This window comes from Lampetra planeri, chromosome 14 (assembly GCF_965212315.1).
Source record: "Lampetra planeri chromosome 14, kcLamPlan1.2.h2, whole genome shotgun sequence".
Lineage (NCBI taxonomy): Eukaryota > Metazoa > Chordata > Hyperoartia > Petromyzontiformes > Petromyzontidae > Lampetra > Lampetra planeri.
In genome coordinates, this window is record NC_136120.1 from 11750862 (window position 1) to 11767356 (window position 16495).

General features: G+C 46.9%; 1 protein-coding gene across 4 annotated transcripts; it reads right to left on the minus strand.

Moving 5' to 3' along the window:
- Nucleotides 1–1050: 1050 nt before the first annotated feature.
- Nucleotides 1051–16129, minus strand: SDR16C5 (short chain dehydrogenase/reductase family 16C member 5). 4 transcript variants are annotated; one of them, XM_078600588.1, is made up of 7 exons: nucleotides 15922–16129; nucleotides 13681–14045; nucleotides 8607–8738; nucleotides 6851–6950; nucleotides 5244–5388; nucleotides 4526–4651; nucleotides 1051–3426 (listed from the first exon to the last, which is right to left on the minus strand). In XM_078600588.1, the coding sequence occupies exons 2-7, from the start codon at nucleotides 14023–14025 to the stop codon at nucleotides 3336–3338; spliced, it is 939 nt and encodes a 312-aa protein (XP_078456714.1). In that variant the 5' UTR covers nucleotides 14026–14045; nucleotides 15922–16129; the 3' UTR covers nucleotides 1051–3335. The 4 variants fall into 4 exon arrangements, with proteins under 4 accessions (XP_078456714.1, XP_078456718.1, XP_078456715.1 ...); XM_078600592.1 differs by having other exon boundaries at nucleotides 13681–14039; nucleotides 15922–16124; XM_078600589.1 differs by having other exon boundaries at nucleotides 13681–14042; nucleotides 15922–16092.
- Between the last annotated feature and the right edge of the window lie 366 nt (nucleotides 16130–16495).

A 16495-nucleotide genomic window follows, 5' to 3' on the forward strand; every position in this document is an offset into this window, starting at 1 on the left:
TGTCCGTTGAGTGGGAATCGAACTCGATTCGCCGGGTTCGTAGCGCACTAAGCGCTACTACACTACCGCTCCCCACACAACATACACAACAACAACCGCCATTCGCCACTAAGTGGCGGTGACGTCACAACGACGCTTGTGCCAGGCCACGTGCACCTTGAGGCCACGTGAAGTGTCGAACGCCCGCTGGCAAGAAGTCAGGGGACAGACCCTGCAGGTGCCATGGGTTGACTGAGATGACTGTCCGATGCACCACCTGTGCCTCCTACTGTGCCAACTCGCTGTGCTTTATCCACCCGGCGCTCCGCTCGTTGTTGTGAGCGTCGCTCCTCCGCCCTCCGTTGTTGTGGAGGGCGACTGCCTCTAACTGCCCAGTAGCGTCCTTCACGATCCTCCTCCACAGAGGCCGATCTTGACACACATCTCGTACCAGTCACACAACATACACACGCACCCAGACCACTGCTTTGGCACAGATGAGGTCCTGGGTTAAGTTTAGGCAGCCGCATATAACTCCACTTTCTCAAGTACAGTGAGAGGGTGGTCTTAGCCCAGTCAACAATGATTGCAATAGACAAGCCCACATTAAATGTGTGTGCATGCTAACTCTGCGTATGAAAGACATCTTTACGGGCGTGTGGACCAGTGATCGCTCGAAATTATCTCGGAGGTAATTCCGTCATATCCGCCTCAGCAGGCCACTTTATGATACAAAGATTTTTACTGCTCTGTTATAGATCCCAATGGATACTTCGCTCCATGACACGAAGCAAATAGAACATGGATAGAAGCAGCTTAAATGTTTTATATATATATAAATAGCATTCAAAGAACGTTGCACAAAGATACTGTCATATTTGTATATGTGTCTTCGTGGGGACATTTGACACTCAGTGCTGTCACGACTAAACAGCACTAGTACACAACACCCATATTCAAAATCAAGTTATTTCCCGTGGAAATGCACACTCATGTTAAATGCACACGCATGTTAAATGCACATGCATGTTAAAACACCGCAGAAGTAATCACCACACACCCAGAGCACGGTGACGTCAACTAAACGACTTTATTTTAAAAGGGAGACAATTTCAATACCCAGAGAGAATTTCATGAACCTGACATGACATTTTAAAAAGTTAGTAAATCGACACATTTTTTTTTTTCAAAACAAGAGACTTTAGAATTTCATCTGCATTTGCTTCTGTTACTCTGCGCAACTATTTTATAGAAATGTTAATATTGGTATGGTGACACACAATCGGGTAACAAAATATTATGGTGGCCTAGTGTCGCCATTAGTGTTATTTCATGGGATCCTAAAAAAGAAAAAAATTCGGCCATCAAATTAATCAGCCAAGAAGATCCCAGACATTTGAAAGGAGACTGAGAAACCACCATTGCAATGGGATTCCTTAAGGGCTTAGGAATTGCCCGGTAGATTCCCCATTCACCTCAATGCCAATGAGGTTGACCACCACCACCCCCCCCCCCCCCCTATAGGACCTCGATCTCTCAAGAAACACCATGCCAGGGGTACACGCAGCAAGGCCCACCACCCCCCAACTCTCTCCCCACAATTCCACAATCCCACGATCCCGTAAGGAATCGTAACCGATTACAATAAACGAAGACGGCGGGTTAGGAATCGTGAGACTTGCGCACCTCTGGAAAGAATTACGAATTCGCGTTAAACGGCAAAAAAAATATTTTTAAAGAACTTGTTCATTGCGATAAAATATACACAACTATTGCAGGCGCACTAATTCCAACAACTGAAAGCGAATTCCTGCATTTGAAGCGTGCCTGGTGCCCTCTAGTGGAAGATATCCACCCGGATTTTCAGCATGCACGGCAAAGGTCGCAACCGGGTACCCGATACCCGTACCCTACCCGATACCCGGCCGGGTACGGGTAGCCATTTGCGACCCTGGTGCGGCCGGGTACGGGTAAGCCGTGAGTGACGTGTGAGTAGCCGTTTGTCACTCATTTTGTGTTGGGTACGGGTACCCGTTTGCGACCCTGGTGCGGCCGGGTACGGGTACGGGTAAGGAATCAAACCCGTTTGCGACCTCTGCCCAACGCCGGCTTTGCCAACACCGTGAACCGACACAGGAACGACACTCGTGGCCAACTCTCCGACATCCGAGGGAAATAGTGCGTGGTGGCGGGGAGGGGTGGCCCAGATGAAACTAAATCGGCTGATATTATTCGTTGCTTTTCTGACCTCCCGATGTGTGGTGAGGATAAGGATAATTGCCCGAGGCGTCGCCTGTTATGTTTTTTTTCTGTTCAGGGCAGTGTCAACGATATCGGTGTTAAGGATATTTTTTTTTGCTGTCGTTTATGTAGAATGGGTGCTAATTACATAAAGTGTACAACCTGTTAACATTCATTTAATGAATCAGTCACGAGTATAAAGCAAATTATAATAATGACAAGAGAACCAGGGAGCTTGTAAAAGACAAAAATCAGGGTGGTATAACATTCTCTTTAGTTTTATCGCAAGCGCGATTAATCCATAACCCAGTCAATCTGCACACTAACCATCCCAGAGTTCACTTTGACCACGTTCATTCCACGAACGGCCCAAGCATCGTGAAAGAGGCAAGGTTAAAATAGATGCCAAACTCTTGCTCATCGACAACGCTGGCTAGTAACATTGCAGGTGTATTCACCGTAAATAAGCGTCATCTGCATTACAGTGGACGTTGTTTGAAAAAGAGAAGGCCAAAATGTGGCCAGTGTCACATTCAAAATTTGCCTAATGTGGAAGAGGAAGAAAAAATCACCCGCAAGTTTTCCGAGTCTGGAAGTGGGCAAGAGTAACCCAACTGCAGACCGTGTCTGTGAAACACAGTGTCTGTGTCTTCGCGACAACCCTGCGCTATCGGAACGGTGTGAGTACATAATGTGAAAATTGCTTGATTTGTCCCACAAAAAAATTGGAAAAAAATATTAAAATGGAAAAGGATAAAATCTAATCTTCTTGAGGTTGGGTATAGCGTGTGAAGTTAAAAGTATACAGTAATCATCTTTAATTACTTTCATTTTATATCAAAAGATTTAGTCAAATCAATTATTTTCTTTCACGTAATACGGCATAATGGTCCAGGAGATAAAGACATGCTCACAATTATTCTTAAACATTCATCGCTTTTCAAAGCTGTATTATTTGCAAAAACAGTACTAACCTCTCAGCATGAGCTTGGTTTGACCATTTCGTTTCATTAATAATGGAAAAACATTTTCATTCATCAAACTGCACTTGACGAAAATTACAATCGTTATGGCCCAGTACTTTTCAAATACCGTTCTTCAAGGTTATCACCTTCTCAGTCATTTTTTCTTCCCACAAAATGGTCCATGAAGTGGAACGCTCCAAAGTAGTTTCCGAGAAGAACCCCCAACTTCACAGGGATGATGCTGCGCAAACAGGAAAATAAACAAATACAAGTGGGCCACAATTATTGGGGGGAAAAACCATCTCCGCCAACACCGAATGTTTCATTTACAGTCGTTTTTGTGTAATATAATTAAGCGTTTGTCTTTTCGAAACTATTGTACCCCGACTGCACTCTCGCCTTTCTGGTCACGAGATGAAGGGTCCATTTGGGAACGCTTTGAGAACAGGGCATTACCCCTGTGTTAAGAGACTGGTCTGCAGAAGGAAATATCACAGAACTGCTTCTGAAATCTCTCCACGTGTTCTCTCTTATCCACACATTCGTGGATTGCACTTTATCACCTGCACTACTACGGAGAAAAATGTTTATCGCGTGACACATCGAACTGAACTGGCAGTGAAAACTGTAATTTACACATATTAGGTGTAAACCAAATGTTTAAAAAAATGTATGCCAGTCATTGGGGACTGGGCTGTCAACTCACTGCAAATGAGAAACTCGTTTAAAACTATTTAAACTATAAACTATTTTTTGTTTTACCAGGTAAGGCCCACTGAGCTATGAAGCTCTTTTTCAGTAGCGGCCTGGTGACAAATGATAGCTCAACGAAGTGGCTTATCAAGTGGAAATGTATAGCAACAGAATACTCTAGTTTTCGTTTATTTACGCGATCTAACCCAAAAACCTCTATTATGGAAAATACTCTGACCGAATGTTGATTCTAAATGTGGAGGAAAAAACCCAGAGGAACCGGTATAAAAAACCCACGAACCCGTGGGGAGTACATGCAAACTCCAAATATTAAGGCGTCGGGATCAAACCTATGACCTCCTGTATACCAGGCGAGGGAGTTAACATCTCGCCATGGTGGGGAGCTGCCCAGACTCAAACGCAGGGATCTCAGCGGTGCCATCTTGGTGGTCTGACCTCCAAGCCACCAGGGTGACCTCACGCGGCAAAACCCCGAAAACGACAGCGGGAAAGTTGCTCAACGCCGCCTGCCAGCAGCAAGGTTTAATGACAACGTTGTGGAAACATGGCCTTGGAAATGCCAAGAGATTCGCAAGTTTTGTCCACACACGTCAACACACGTCAACACGCGCCAACACGCCACTCACTTCTTCAGGGCCATCATGCCGTACAAGCTGCGTGGCATGACAAGCTGGACCTGTTCCCGCAGGATTGCATCGATGATTTTGTTTGACGCGTAGTGCTGATCCAGGATGGGCATCAGCCGCGGCCACCTGCATCGGCGGAGCGAGAGGGAGACGGGAGCCGCGTTCATGTGTCAAGTCTCGTCACGCGACCATCAACGGTGCGCTTGCACAAATCAGGAAGTCTTGCAGTTAACATCTCGCAGTTCCAACCGAAAATACTTCTCTTCTCTCCGTCGTTCTGCTCATCGCTTAAGTATTCGTGAGCTCCACGAAGATACTCCACTCCCCCTAGTTTCGGCGATAACATCGGCGCGGCAGTCGAAGCAACGGGGCAAGTTAATTAAATACCCCCACCTCTGTCCACCTTGCGGTATAAATGGCCAGGCCACAGTCAAGTCGATCGGTAATTCGCGTGCGGTGGGGCAAAACGCAGGTACTCCCTCACCTCTTCCAACATATCTTCCCAGCATGGAAGAGTAGGCCTAAAATCGCCCATTGAGGACCTCCCCAGAGCTCAATTCTTGTGGAGGCCCTTCCACCAGCAGTAACGCCAGCAAACAATTGTGCACCCCCCCCCTTTTATGAGCACCAATTTTTAAAGAGAAAGGAGCCACCTATTGCAATTGAGGTGATACGGAAAGGTCACACGTGCGGGAAACATCTGCCACGCAGGGCTTACTTTGTGGCGCAGCCGTTAAACATCCCGGTGTTGATGAAGTATGGGCACACGATCGTGGTCTTGACCCCGAATTTGCCCAGCGCCAACATCTCCAGGGCCACCGATTCAGCAAAACCCACAGCAGCAAACTTGCTGGCGCAGTAGTCTAAGCAACGGAGCAAACCCGCACAACACGTACAACCAACAACATCCATTGGTGACCGATCCACAGCTAGACGAAAGCCTCCCTTCAAGCCATTACCATCTGGCTCAGTCCTGCGGTATAACAATGCACCTAGCACCTGCACAGGAGCTGATTTCATCACCCGATGTCGGCTGCTTTCCATCATCACGGTACATTATAAAACACGCCCCTCTGATAAGAGTGGGGTATACACATAGGCCAATATGGATTTGAAGCTTTCGTGACTGCAGGAATCCATAGTCTTTGGTTCTTTCGGTAAAGTCACGTAGGTAGAAAAATAAAAAAATAAAAATAACATATCACGACGTTTCGATCGCAACACAAGCGGTCGTCCTCAGGCGGAACAAAATAATCTAGCAGTGGAACTGCTGAACCAGTTTTGTTTTTATTTTATTTTTCTACCTACGTGACTTTACCGAAAGAACCAAAGAGTACCCAAAGGCCAGTTCAGATATCACTTGCCACTCGCGTGTTTCCGCGGCTAGGAATCCAACTCAGGTTTTGCGGGCTCCCCGCCGAGCGATAGTGGAGAGTAAAAAAAAAAGCATTACGTTTGGAATTCCGCACGACACGCACCTCTCATAGGGTGACCCAAGAAGGGGGTAACAATCACGCGCTAGAGTACGCGTAAGAAATGCTTGGAAAATAATACAAACTCAATAGAGGCCCATTTCGGTTCAGATTTTTTTTGTTGATACTGCGATTGTGAGGAGAGAGAGAAAGAAAAAAAACACAATTCATGGCGCGTTATATGCTCGATTAAAATGTTCTTCGTTTGCACGGGATTTCGCGAACAGCACCAAATCACAAACTCTCATCATAGACAGTGAATGGCATATGCTTCAATGGCAATCCATATCGCTGAGGATACAGATGGTGTTGTCCCGTATGGCTGTGTCCTCACACACTCCTAAGGACAATTTGACCTGGACATCCTGTCCTTTCATTCATCTTTTCACCCAATTGTATCCCGATCGCGCTCTCAGCGTCACGATACGATACGAAGCATCTGTTCAACCCTACCGCACAGCAGTGCCACCCTTTGCATTACAGGATGGTTCTGTGGAAGCGGAACATCACAGAACTACCCCTGTCCTCTCAGCCACAAGGTAGGGGGAGGAAAGCCCTTTTCCCACCGACAGTAAAATCTCTTGCACAACTGCCAAACGGGTGCGTTGTGTTTATTCGTATGGAGTGGAATTCAGCCAAATTAACTGCAGAAGCACATTAATGCGCATCGTTTTTTGTTGTTGTTCAGTCATTGGTGGCTGGTCTGGGGCTATCAACTCGCAAAAACTTTAGAATTCGGTTTAATCCCCGGGGGGTTACCTGAATTAAAAACCCAATAACCTCATCGGTGCCACCTCCGAGTCACCGGCCCACCTCCCCCTGTTCTCCCTCCTCGTGTGGGAATCCTTCTCACCTGCGAGGCCATTCACTCCGATGAGTCCAGCCGAGCTGGCAATGCTCACCAGGTGTCCGTGGTCGTTGGCCACCATAGCTGGCAAGAACGCCTTGTAGGTCTGGGTGACACACACAAAATAACGATGGATTTTCTGTTTGCACTTAGTCACATATTCACTTTAAGATGTTTTCTTGTTCATGTTTTTGTTTTTTGTTTGTTGCGGTTGCACCCGATTCAAGAGCCGAATGGCTCACAGGGCTATACCTAATAAATGAACTTGAACTTGATGAGAGAATGAGGATGATAAATATTACAGCAATTGACAAATGTTGCTGTGCATTTGTAGCAGACAGGAATACCTGCATAAAGCATGTAGGGATGCATCGATTCATCAGCGACATATCCATAGAACTGTGCGTGTGTTCGATTCACACGTTACATGCATATTATTAGTTTTTTTCAGTAAAGTCACGTAGGTAAAAAAAATGTAATTAATAAAAGTAAAATAAAACAAAATCAAGTTACTTGATACAGCTGTCGTGGCTGTGACGGTTCCACCTGAAGACGGAGGCTTGTGTTGCTTCCGAAACGTCGTGATTTTTTATTTTGTTTTATTTTACTTTTATTAATTTAAAAATGTTTACCTACGTGACTTTACCGAAAACACCTAAGAATATGAATCCTTGCAGTCACGAAAGCTTCAAATCTAACGTTACATGCAATTTGATCGCGTAACTCCAGCGGCCATTCGAGACGTGATACTTTCTCCAGATTCGTTGCACAGCTTAATAATAATAATTCATTTGCAGCCCTTTGTCAATAAACTGCTGGATGAAGGCCACCCAACCCACAAAGGTGCAGTGTAGGATGCTTTTTACATTTAATTCAACAATACATCACGGTCAATTTTTTTTTTCCCAGGGACGTGAGCTCGTTGGACATGTGAGGTTTACACTATACAATAATTTGGTTTTACCCTCTGTGGCAATATAACAGGAGGCGTTAAGTTGTTAAAACACCAAACAGAAACCTTTTGCAAGGCATCGTGTCTGAATTAACCACACGTACTTGTGAACATGCAAACAAAAAACATGCTCTGGTAATATATGCATCGTCTTTGAAACTTCGATTTTGATACTGGCAAGGGAGGCCCCATGATGTATCTGCTCACCCCGAGCTCTCAATGTGCTGCTAGTGGCATTGTCTCTGTGCTGTCCGCCTTTTGGCGTCCTCTGGTCTAACACTGAGACGAGGCTCTAGAGAAAGCCGTCTCTGGTGTGGACCAATCAGTTTAAAAAACAATGCATATACTATCAGAGTATGTTTTTTTTTATATTCTTGGTTCTTTCGGTAAAGTCACGTAGAAGGGAAATAATAAAATAATACAAGTATAAAATAATAGAAATGATCACGACGTTTCGACTGCAACACAAGCAATCATCATCAGATGTGAATTTTTATTGTTTAATATTTGTATTATTTTATTATTTCCCTTCTACGTGACTTTACCGGAAGAACCAAGAATATGAATCCCTGCAGTCACGAAAGCTTTAAAGTATTGTGGTTAATGCCGACATGATTCGTTGTATAAAGTTTCAGTTTGGTGATTTAACATCAAGGGTAAAAGCAATTCCTATACTTTGCTACTGTCAAGAAAGGTCCCATGATGAGGATTCACTCTGCACTGGACGAATGTCTCTCTCTCTCTCTCGCTCACATCTGGCTCCCTCTCCTGGACGCGTGGATGAAATGCACAAAAATCGCCTCGGCTCACCCAGAAGTGCGCCATGATGTTGACGTCCATCGTCTTCTGCAGGAGCTCGTCGGGCGAATCGATGAACTTGCGCCCGGTCACGATGCCGGCGTTGTTGACGAGGATGTCGATGTCTCCGACGTCACGCTTCACCTGTCGGGAGGTCACGCTCGCATGTTACCTTTCTGCCAGCCAGTTTTAAACACACACGTGTAAAATTTCGATTTAAAGCTTTCGTGACTGCAGGGATTCATCTTCTTGGTTCTTTCGGTAAAGTCACGTAGAAGGGAAGTAATACAATAATAAAAATAAAACATGATAAAACAATTCTCACGACGTTTCGGCCACAACGCAAGTAGACGCTGTCGCCTCGACAGACCTGGTTTTCACCTGAGGACGGCTGCTTGAGTTGTGGCCGAAACGTCGTGAGAATTGTTTTATTATGTTTTATTTTTATTATTTTATTACTTCCCTTCTACGTGACTTTACCGAAAGAACCAAGAAGACACACGTGTAAATCAATCGGCACGCGAATGTGCGCACGTACGTTGGAACTTCTTTCGCCAACAGTGCTAATCGCAGGTGCGGGGAAGGACAACAAACTAAGCACGAAAAGCAGTTCTAAAGAAATTAGTTTTACAATCTAGAATTAAAAGGGCAGAGTTCCGTTGGCCGTTAACCGATTGGACGCTCTATCCCACACCTCGGATCAGCACGGTTGGCTACGTACGGTGCGAAATAAGTTGAACGTACGTGCAATCGCTATTCTTATGCCTGTTGCAAATGCATCGGACCATGCTCGTAGACTAATCCCCCCACACCGTGTCATTTCACCAAACTTCACCATGACGGCGAGCACTGGTTGCCGATGAGTGGGCCACAGGAGCTGGTGCAGATATCCCTCGCCACTGATGTCAGCCACGAGTGTGGGAATCGAACCCAGGTCACAAGGTGCAATGCACTAACCGCCCCGGCGAGTGACTGTGAGTGTAGAATTGACACTGCGCCAAAACAAACACCTTCCGTCCTCCTCCTGCCATTCCCACAAGACGAAATCTCATTGCCTCGGTCATTTATTCATCTGCCGGGGAGATATTATTCCCGCTGATATTGTAAAAAAAAAAATCACAATGCAAGGGGATGGAGGGAAGTCGTCGTCCTTGCGTTACAGGTTGTGCCTCGTAGGCACGCTAGGGAATTGCCCTTCCAGTGCCCTTTGTAAATCATTGGTGCTCTAGGTAAACACGACAGTGGACGTCGGTCAAACTTGTCTGGCAAAGAGCAATCAGTGCGTGAGCTATCACAAGCCGCGGAGGTCATATAGGGGTCATTTGACCTTACTTGACCACGCAGGTCATTGCTGGTCAGGACAGGTGGGGGGCGTAGACGCTGAAGCATAGGCCGTACAACAATGGATTTCGAACCCCCGTAGAAGCCTATAACATCTGTTATACGTGACAGTCGCACATCCAGGACCAATTCAGTTGTCATGCCACACGAATGTTAGCCATGGACAATAATTAATCAAACTTGGCAAACGAAGGTTTCATTGTGTGGCGTGCCACCCATTGCGCTGCACTAAAGAGGCCTGTAAAACCTTCGCTAAAAACAACCAGAGCTATGTTTTAAAGATGTTCACAAACTCTCGCTTTCAATTGGCACGGTTGGCTATGTCAGGTGCACACAAAGAAGTTCAAGATACGTACGTACACCACGCGTACTTCAAATGTACACATTGGTGTATGTGTGGCAGAGGTCGCAAACGGGTTTTGATTCCTTACCCATACCTGTACCCGGCCGCACCAGGGTCACAAACGGGTATCCGTACCCGGCCGGGTACGGGTAGGGTACGGGTATCGGGTACCCGATTGCGACCTCTGTGATCAAGCCATGTTGCAGGCGCGGGTGGGTTGATTCTAGGAACTTGAATTGAGAGAAGAGACAAGACGTTGGGAAATGAGTGACAAACGGTTACTCACCAGTGACTCACGGCCTACCCGTACCCGTACCCGGCCGCACCAGGGTCGCAAATGGGTACCCGTACCTGGCCGGGTACGGGTAGCCGGGTATCGGGTAGGGTACGGGTAGCGGGTACCCGATTGCGACCTCTGATGTGTGGCCACGCATATGGCAACCAGCAGTGTGAACAGACGCCACCTTTGCAATTTAAACCACAGCAGGTATTTAAAGTGCTCGGCCGTTGTGCATTGCGCAACAACCCAACAGTCGTCAGCCTCGTACACAAAGGCCGAGTTCCTTTGTTGACGTTTTCTGTGCACGTCGTTTGAAACGTTTTGCTTTTCCGGCCTGTGCTGTTACGGACTACGATGGGCCGTTTTTGTCGATTGCAATGTTGGATTGATCGCAGCAGGTTTGCAGATAACACAACGGATAAACCATGGGGTTGCGGGGGGAGGAATGCAGTCCTGCAAACTGTCTGTTGCCCACACACGAACTCTCCAACTAGCCCTAAAGTAGATTTGAAGCTTTCGTGACTGCAAGGATTCATGCTCTTAGGTTTTTTCGGTAAAGTCACGTGGGTAAAAAATGTAATTTAAATTTATAAAAGTAAAATAAAAAATCACGGCGTATCAAGTAAAGATACTTTACTTGATACTTTACTTGATACTTTACTTGATACAGCCATCGTGCGGTGACGGTTCCACCTGAAGACGGAAGCTTGTGTTGCCTCCGAAATGTCGTGATTTTTTATTTTACTTTTATTAATTTTATTTTTTACCTACGTGACTTTACCGAAAAAACCTAAGAGTATAGTCCTAAAGTGGCAATAGCAAAACCGGTTAACGGTGCTCCCAAAGCTAAGCATCCCCTATTTGCTACTCGGAATGTTGACATAGATGGAGGCCAAATCGCGAAGGCGTCAGAGGTTTGCGGGAGACAAAGTCCAAACAAAGGAGCCTTGGAGAACAAAGGTCTCGGGTTTTAACCCCTCTAGACATCGCGATAGATAGAAAGACAAGCACTCTTATCCACATTTTGTGTGTGCAACGAACACATCGCAAAGTCCAAAATGGGGTCTCTGTATTACTTTGTTGACGAATGCAGCGTTCCATTGCACTTTGATGAAGATCGATGTTAAGCCTAATGAAACAAGTGAAGCGTTATGGTGTTCATTTCTTAAACGTCGAGGCCACCTAAAGTGTACTATGATTTATTGACTCACTTTACGACAATGTCACAGGTTACGCAAAGCATACGGCTCAGATGCTGCAGATAGTTCCTAATGCGTGACAAAACGTGGCGTAGACTTCTCCTTAATTACCACGAATGACTTGCGGCACAAATCTCACATTTTCAAGACATTATTTAATTGGGGAATCTGCCAACAATAAAAAAAATGACGCCTGGCACATGTTTCGCACTATAATGCGTATCATCGCCTGTCTTACACGACGCCTTCTCGCGTTGGAAGTCACTCTTCACTAATTAAAGTTGTACCAAAAAGACAAAGATCCCCCACATAGCCTTAACCGACTGTTAGGGCAAGTGCTGTCAGCGAGTAGCACCTATGAAGCCCGGTACGGCACACGAGAGGGTGGGTGGCCAACACCAGAACCGACCGCCTTCGTCTACCCAGTGGCGATGTTTTAACACACCGCACCAGGTACTCATTTGAGGCTGAGTCGACCTAGGGGAGGCCCAGGACCGGTTCAGATAATCGTCACCGGTGTTGGCCGTGAGCGGGAATCGAACTCGGGTTGCCGAGTTAGTAGCGCAGCGTAGCGCTAACCCGCTACGCTGCCGCTTCGCCAATTAACGTTGCAGTTGCACCGCCTTCACATGCACGTCACTTGGACGTCAGTCGCTCACCTCTGTCACTGGCATTGGATGAGCAGTGGAAATGCCACTTTCTCATAGCGAATTGGACAACCGATCTCAGGGCAACTACAGTGCTCGTAATTCTGTATTAATTTTAACCCAGGATCTCACTTGCAGAGAGGCTTGCCCTTCTACAAATTACCCAGAATCCTCGATAACTGAACATGAGCCGTTTTCATGCAAAGTTGCTTTTGTGCACAGCTATAGGGAGCGCTCTTGTAAATGAGATCTGGCAAATGAGTAGGATTTGTTTAACAAGGCTAACTTTGCTGATGAGATCTACAAGTTTGAAACAAGGTCCAGGGTGTGCTCGCTTAAACAAATGTCTGTGGTTAAAATAAAATAGAACTAGAAGGCTGACGAACGAAAAACTGACTAAATATATTTTCTTTGCGGAGATCTAGTTAATGTATTAAATACCCAGCCGGTTAGGGTCAGCTTGACTTGGAATCACAAAGTCAGGATATCTCTCCTGTACTGCAGTGGATTTGTTTACCTGGGACAAAGTCTGTTGATGCAACTCACGATAGTTGAAACTGGTCCAGAGTTTTTACTCAGTGCACTCAACAACGTTTCCAGGAAGTTTACAAAAAGCGGTGGTGGGTTTCACATTCCAAACCGAATTAAAGCCTTCACTATAATGAGCGGTGGCGCTTTTACCATCAGGAATATAATCTCACACCTAGTGAAACGTGTGAGTTTTGGTACGAGCAATTTAACAGATTTAGCAATTGTGAACCATGACGCCTACTCTTTTTCGAAATACGTCACGGGTTCTTAAATGACGTCACGTGTGCATTGGACCACTTTCGTTTTTTTTCTTTACGGCCGAAGTATCGACACCCTTGAAGTATGTTGTTGGGAAAAATGGAAGGAACCGGAAATAGAGAAAGACCTAAGAGAGAATGGCTTTGACGACGACATAAGAGGCTGGTGCCAGAAAGTATGGCCACTACTTGAGCAGATTGGCACAAGACAGAGGAAAGTGGAAACAAATGTGCAGTGGACACCTACAGGGCTATCTGCCCATGGATCGCGACGACGATGATGATGACGACATTTAATTCAGGTACTGTGAATCAGTCGGCGCGTACGATCTTACGGTCAATACGACCGCAGTATCGACCAGTGCGGCGCTGGTCTTGAACCGCGAACATCTGCAACAAACGGCAACCCGTGCCACCCCCTGGGGCCACGCCACCGCCCCACAAATTCGTTCAAAACTGGAAACAACAGCAACCGTGACGGAACCCACCAGGTCGGCCACCCTGTACACGTCTTCCCTGCGGCTGCAGTCCACCGAGTAGGCGTGGACGCGCGGCTTCCTCTCGTCGCCCTCCACGCCGTCCCCTTCCTCGCGGATGAGCTGCGCCGTCTCCTCGTTGGCGGCGCGGTTGACGTCCCAGATGACGAGGGTGGCGCCCAGGCGGGCGAGGCTGAGCGCCATGAGGCGGCCGAGCCCGCTGCCAGCGCCCGTCACCAGCACCACCTGGCCGGCCACGCTCTTGCGGCGCGGGGGCACGACGCAGCGGAAGAGACACTCGAGCCAATAGACGACGCTCATGGCCATCACCATCAAGGTCTCGAGCAGGAAATTCATGATTGTTGCTGCTGCTGCTGCTGCTGATGGGATGAAGGGGTGAACGAGAGACAGGACGGCAAGATGAATCTCGCAATTAAATGTTATTTCCAGTGTAAAAGGTGCAGGCCTTGCAAATGCTTGCTCGAAACTACTGCTGGTGGAAGGGTCTCACCAGAGGGAGATTAAGTTAGCTCTAGATTTGAAGCTTTCGTGACTGCAAGGATTCATACCCTTAGTTTTTTCGGTAAAGTCACGTAGGTAAAAAATGAAATTAAAATTAATAAAAATAAAATAATAAAAAATCACGACGTTTCGGAGGCAACACAAGTCTCCGTCACAGCCAGATTTGCTGTATCAAGTGATTCAGTTGTTGGGAAAAATGGAAGGAATCTGGCTGTGACGGTCCCACCTGATGACGGAGACTTGTGTTGCCTCCGAAACGTCGTGATTTTTGAAATCCTTTATATTAAGTTCGCTTGCTTGCTTACGACCGTGCAAATATTTCGGTCGTTTTTTAACCCACTTCCCGTGATCCAATCGAGCTGACATTTTCCACACAGACTCATTGTGCGTGACAATTAATGTTCGTGAAAAAAATGTTCTTAAATTTTACACTTTTTAGGACAAAAATATTATATTTAATTACCAATTTCTTAATGGTGCCATGCAATCATCTGACCCATAGGTGGCAGCCATCTCAAGCCAGAGGACGAGAGGACTCTAGCCGCCACGCATATAAAGGATTTATAGTGAAAAACTTTGTTTTTACGGGTTATACTTGTTATTATTTTATTTTTTATTAATTTTAATTTCATTTTTTACCTACGTGACTTTACCGAAAAAACTAAGAGTATTAAGTTAGCTCCTCCATCGGGCATGTTGGCCTCCTCTGCCATGTCGGCCAGATGTCCTTGAAGAGGTGGGAATACTCACACTTCACTGCAGTGCACACCACCTCCTGATCAACTAAGGACGGCGTTCCCAATGATACTGCTGGGTGAACGCAGACACGGTGATTGCAAGTCCTGTGTCCTCACCGTCACACCACGGCAGCATCCAATTTACAATAATCTATGCCATGATAGTCTCACTGGGTCTTAAAACTTTTTCAGAACATTCATAAAAATGTGTTCAGCTAAATGTAATGGCAGTCGAGGAGCAAATTAATGTTCTTGAAACCGTTTTACATCTGTGCATACCGTCGGCTATGATGATGACAAGATACATGGAGCAACAACTTAAAATTAAGAGACACGGGAGAGGTGCATGCTGATAATTATATTGAGAAAACACACTCGCTCACACTCACGAAGATAAAGACAAAGATTCCCGGTATAGCCTTAGCAAACTCTAGGGGCAAGTGCTGTTTGCGAGCACCTATAAAGGCCGGCACGGTACACGAGGGGGGTGATGGCCAACACCACGCCCGGCCGCCTTTGTCTCCCCAGTGGCGATGTTTACACATCGCACCAGGTAATCATTGGAGGCTGAGTCGACCTAGGGGAGGGTCCCAGGACCGATTCAGATAATCGTCACACTGGAATCGAACCCAGGTCTGCAGGTTCGTAGCGCAGCGCAGGTAACCTCGACCCCACACACACAACAACAACCACCATTCGCCACTAAGTGGCGGTGTCGTCCCCACGGCGCTCGTGCCAGGCTAGGTGCACGTTAAGGCCACGTGAAGTGCCGAACGCCCGCTGGCAGGAAGAGGTCACGGGCCAGACCCAGCAGGTGGTACCACGGGATCGACCGAGCGAGATGAGTGGCCGACGCACCACCACCACCCGTACCAAGTTGAGCAGACGGTACAAAAAGACAAAGATGCCTCCACCCACCGTATAGCCTCTTAACAAGCTGTTGGGGCAAGTGCTGTTGGCGAGCACCACTGTGGCACACGCACGCACCACTTACCCCGAGATCGTCGAAATCCCAACTGAGTCACACGTGGAGCGAGCGGACAGACCACCCCCACCACCACCACTGTCCCCACGTCTCACTGCCCCACGTCCCGGCTCACGCAGCAGTTCGTCTTGGACGCAGCCGTACTCGGGATTTCCTTGTCGGTGGTGGTGGTGGAGGTTTTTGTGCGGCTGGGGAGGGGTTTGCTGCAAGTCGCCTTAGGAGGCGGAAACGCTTCGCTCGCCTCTTTGGCTCATTAATCGCCCGCGTCATTGGGCAGGGCGATGCCCTCCTCCTCCTCTCTCTCTCAAAGTCTCCTCCCACTTCGCGCTGGCGATGATGTCCACGTTATATAAAGCGTCCACTCGCTCCCTCCTTCATTACTTACTTATTGCCCCACACACACAACACAACAGGGCTTTGCAACTGGAGCGTGGGGTCGCGGCTCTTTCGGCTGCCCTCCTTTGTGGCTCTTTGGCTGCCCCTTTGTGGCTCGCCGTCTTTTTTTTTTTTGAGAATAAAAAAAAATTAACCCGTAAAAACAAAGTTTTTCACTATAAATCCTTTATATGCGTGGCGGCGAGAG